The following is a 3,211-nucleotide window of genomic DNA, read 5'->3' on the forward strand; positions in this document are numbered from 1 at the left end:
CTTTTTGTAGTATAGATTTTTTTAAAAATATGGAATCAAATATATATTTTGCTTCATACTTTCAAAAATTGCAACTTATCTAGTGAGATCTACCTAAATCCAAGATGATTAGGAAAAAGAAAAAAAAGAGCAAGAGAGAGGTGTATTGAGCAATGGTTGACTTTCTTATAGTGGCTGTATTTTTAACACTTTAAATATTTGATTTGTAATTAGTTTTGTTGAAAGGAGTAATTTAAGGATCCACACTCCCCAACCCCAAATGCCTTTTCAGTGATCATGTTGTTGTTCTTTTTTCTTTTTTTGTTGTTTATATTAAATATTTATTTATTTGGCTGCATCAGGTTTTAGGTGCAGCTTGCAGGATCTTTCTCAGCAGCCTGATGGCTTCTCTCTAGCTGTGGTGTGAGCTTAGTTGCCCACAGCATATGAGATCTTAGCTCCTCAGCCAGGGATGGAACACATGTCCTCTGCATTGCAAAGTGGACTGTTAACCACTGGACCACCAAGGAAATTCCGATCATGTTAAATTATTATATTTTCAGTGTATGTTTGATATATATAAGGATAGTTTCTCCTCATTAGACTTTTTTTTTTCCTTCAGAATTTTCCTGCCTAATCTCATTTTTATATGTCATATGAGTTTTATATAGCATACATATAAACTTTCATATTTACCAACTTTTTCATGTTAATAAAATAACAGAACATATGTGTAAGTAGTTTAAGTATTACCATATTAGATGGGAAAACTATGTAAAGGTAAGTGATCTTTCAAATAGCTTGTAATGGTATCTTGTTGGTTAAGAGATCGTAACGGAGGAGATTGGAATTGCAACTTAAATTGTTTGCAATCTACTTCTCTATATCTATCTGTAAGACTTGTGGTTTTGTCCTCAAACATTCTTTGCTTTGAATGTGATAGGTTCTTGGAATTGCAATTTGATAGAAATTCTGAACATATATGTGAATAATTGCATTAAAGTTGCATTATCCATTACAAAATGTTATATTTTTTCCTCAAGCAGTATATAATATTTTGGAAGAAAAGAATTATTCCTTCTATGCAAGACCTATCTGAGAGAGAGAGAGAGAAAGACATACACACATAGGGACAGAAAAATAGAGACAGAGATGGCAGGAAAGAGACAAAGAGAGATTAATTTTATGTGCATATTATTTAGTAATATTTTATTGTCTTATACATTATCTGTACAGGTACTTTAAAATTACCTCAAGAATAATAATCAAACGAGTGAAGTGTCTTTGGGATAAAGAATAGACAAATATTCTGCATAAAATGGATATGTCTTTGGGCCTTTGAGGTTACAGCAGGAGCTTAAGAACTTGTGTCTCAAGAAGAATCAATAGTTGGGCCATGGGAGGATTTATCTTTCCTGACTTTGGGATTAGAGGCACTACCATCAGTGAAAGATAAAGACTCTAAGCCCCATTTTCTGTGTTCAAAATTCATTCTGCCCCTTCTAGAATACGATAATTTACTTGACATACATCTGTCTCAGTTTCCGTTTCTGTAGGTCAAGGATAGTAAGAGTGCCAACTTTGTACCATTCTAGTTGGAGTTAAATGAGTAAATAAATGTAAAAAACATAGAAGAATGCCTGTAAACATTCATAGTAAACACTCCATTTTATTGGCTGTTCACATTATTAGTATCGATATTCCTCTTCAGGTGCAGTAGAGATGGATGGGACCAATGAGAGCAACCAGGGAAATTTCATCCTTTTGGGATTTTCTGATCGGCCCCATCTGGAGAGAATCCTCTTTGTGGTTATCTTGATCGCATATCTCCTGATCCTTGTGGGCAACACTACCATCATCCTGGTGTCTTGGCTGGATCCTCACCTCCACACTCCCATGTACTTCTTCCTCGCCCATCTCTCCTTCCTGGACCTTAGTTTTACCACCAGCTCCATCCCTCAGCTTCTGTATAACTTGAGTGGAAGTGACAAGACCATCAGCTACACAGGCTGTGCCATCCAGCTCTTCCTATTCCTGGGTCTGGGTGGTGTGGAATGTCTACTCCTGGCAGTCATGGCATATGACAGGTTTGTTGCAGTCTGCAAGCCCCTGCACTACATGGTGATCATGAATCCCCGGCTTTGCCTAGGCTTGGTGTTGATAGCCTGGGGCTGTGGGGTGGCCAACTCCTTGGCCATGTCCCCAGTCACCCTACGCTTACCCTGCTGTGGGCGTCACAGTGTGGACCACTTCCTGTGTGAGATGCCTGCCCTGATACGAATGGCCTGTGTGAATACAGCTGCCATTGAGGGCACTGTCTTTGTACTGGCAGTGGGCATTGTACTCTCACCGCTTGTATTTATCCTGGTCTCCTATGGTTACATCGTGAGGGCTGTGTTACAGATTCAGTCAGCGTCAGGCAGGCAAAAGGCCTTCAACACCTGTGGCTCCCATCTCACAGTGGTCTCACTTTTCTACGGAAACATCATTTACATGTACATGCAACCTGGAAACAGCTCCTCCCAGGATCAAGGCAAGTTCCTCACCCTCTTCTACAACATTGTCACCCCACTCCTGAATCCCCTGATCTACACCCTCAGAAACAAAGAGGTGAAGGGGGCATTGAGGAGGTTGTTGCTGCATGACAGGGAGAAGAAAAGAGTAAGAGTGAAAGGACCAGACAGGCATCTCTAGCCTGGTTATGAACTCCATCAGGCACCATTGATGGAATCTGCAATTGTTGGATCAGATCTGGGTCTTTGCTTCCCAATTTATATACCTTTCCCTGGACTTCTTTACAACTGGTTTAGTTCCATCGAAACAGTATATGTTTTGATGAGTGAACTGGAAAACACATATCACCCAAAAACCTCTAGGTGATCTGTAAAGCAGGTATGAAGACACAGTGATATAGATATAAAGATGAGTTTCTCCAACTTTGTACCAGAATGCCAAGAAGGAAACTTCTTTTCTTAATAAGAATTTTGCCTTTGTTGTTGTTTGTTTTTAATGCACTAATGCAATGATGGGTGTTTTAGTGAGAATGATCACAGATCAATCACTTCTCTTAGTCAACAGCCATCAACATGGGAATTCAGCATAGGGATGCTTGCATTTTTCAAATTCCTATCCACAGCCTTTCATTGAGTCATATGTGTTGTCTACACTTTGTCCCCAAACTTTGACATTTTCCCCAAAGTTTGTTGTAAGAACTCTGGATAAACCAAGAAAT

The 3,211-nt window shown here is 39.2% G+C and overlaps 1 protein-coding gene across 1 annotated transcript; it reads left to right on the forward strand.

Moving 5' to 3' along the window:
- Nucleotides 1-1,701: 1,701 nt before the first annotated feature.
- OR2W3 (olfactory receptor family 2 subfamily W member 3) lies at nt 1,702-2,694 on the forward strand. Its single transcript, XM_002689082.2, has one exon. The coding sequence runs from the start codon at nt 1,702-1,704 to the stop codon at nt 2,671-2,673; it is 972 nt and encodes a 323-aa protein (XP_002689128.1). The 3' UTR covers nt 2,674-2,694.
- Nucleotides 2,695-3,211: the final 517 nt, after the last annotated feature.

Source organism: Bos taurus, chromosome 7 (genome assembly GCF_002263795.3).
Source record: "Bos taurus isolate L1 Dominette 01449 registration number 42190680 breed Hereford chromosome 7, ARS-UCD2.0, whole genome shotgun sequence".
Lineage (NCBI taxonomy): Eukaryota > Metazoa > Chordata > Mammalia > Artiodactyla > Bovidae > Bos > Bos taurus.

Excerpts from the sequence above, each read along its gene's own strand:
- OR2W3 (XM_002689082.2), top strand. The coding sequence starts at position 1,702 with ATGGATGGGACCAATGAGAGCAACCAGGGAAATTTCATCCTTTTGGGA.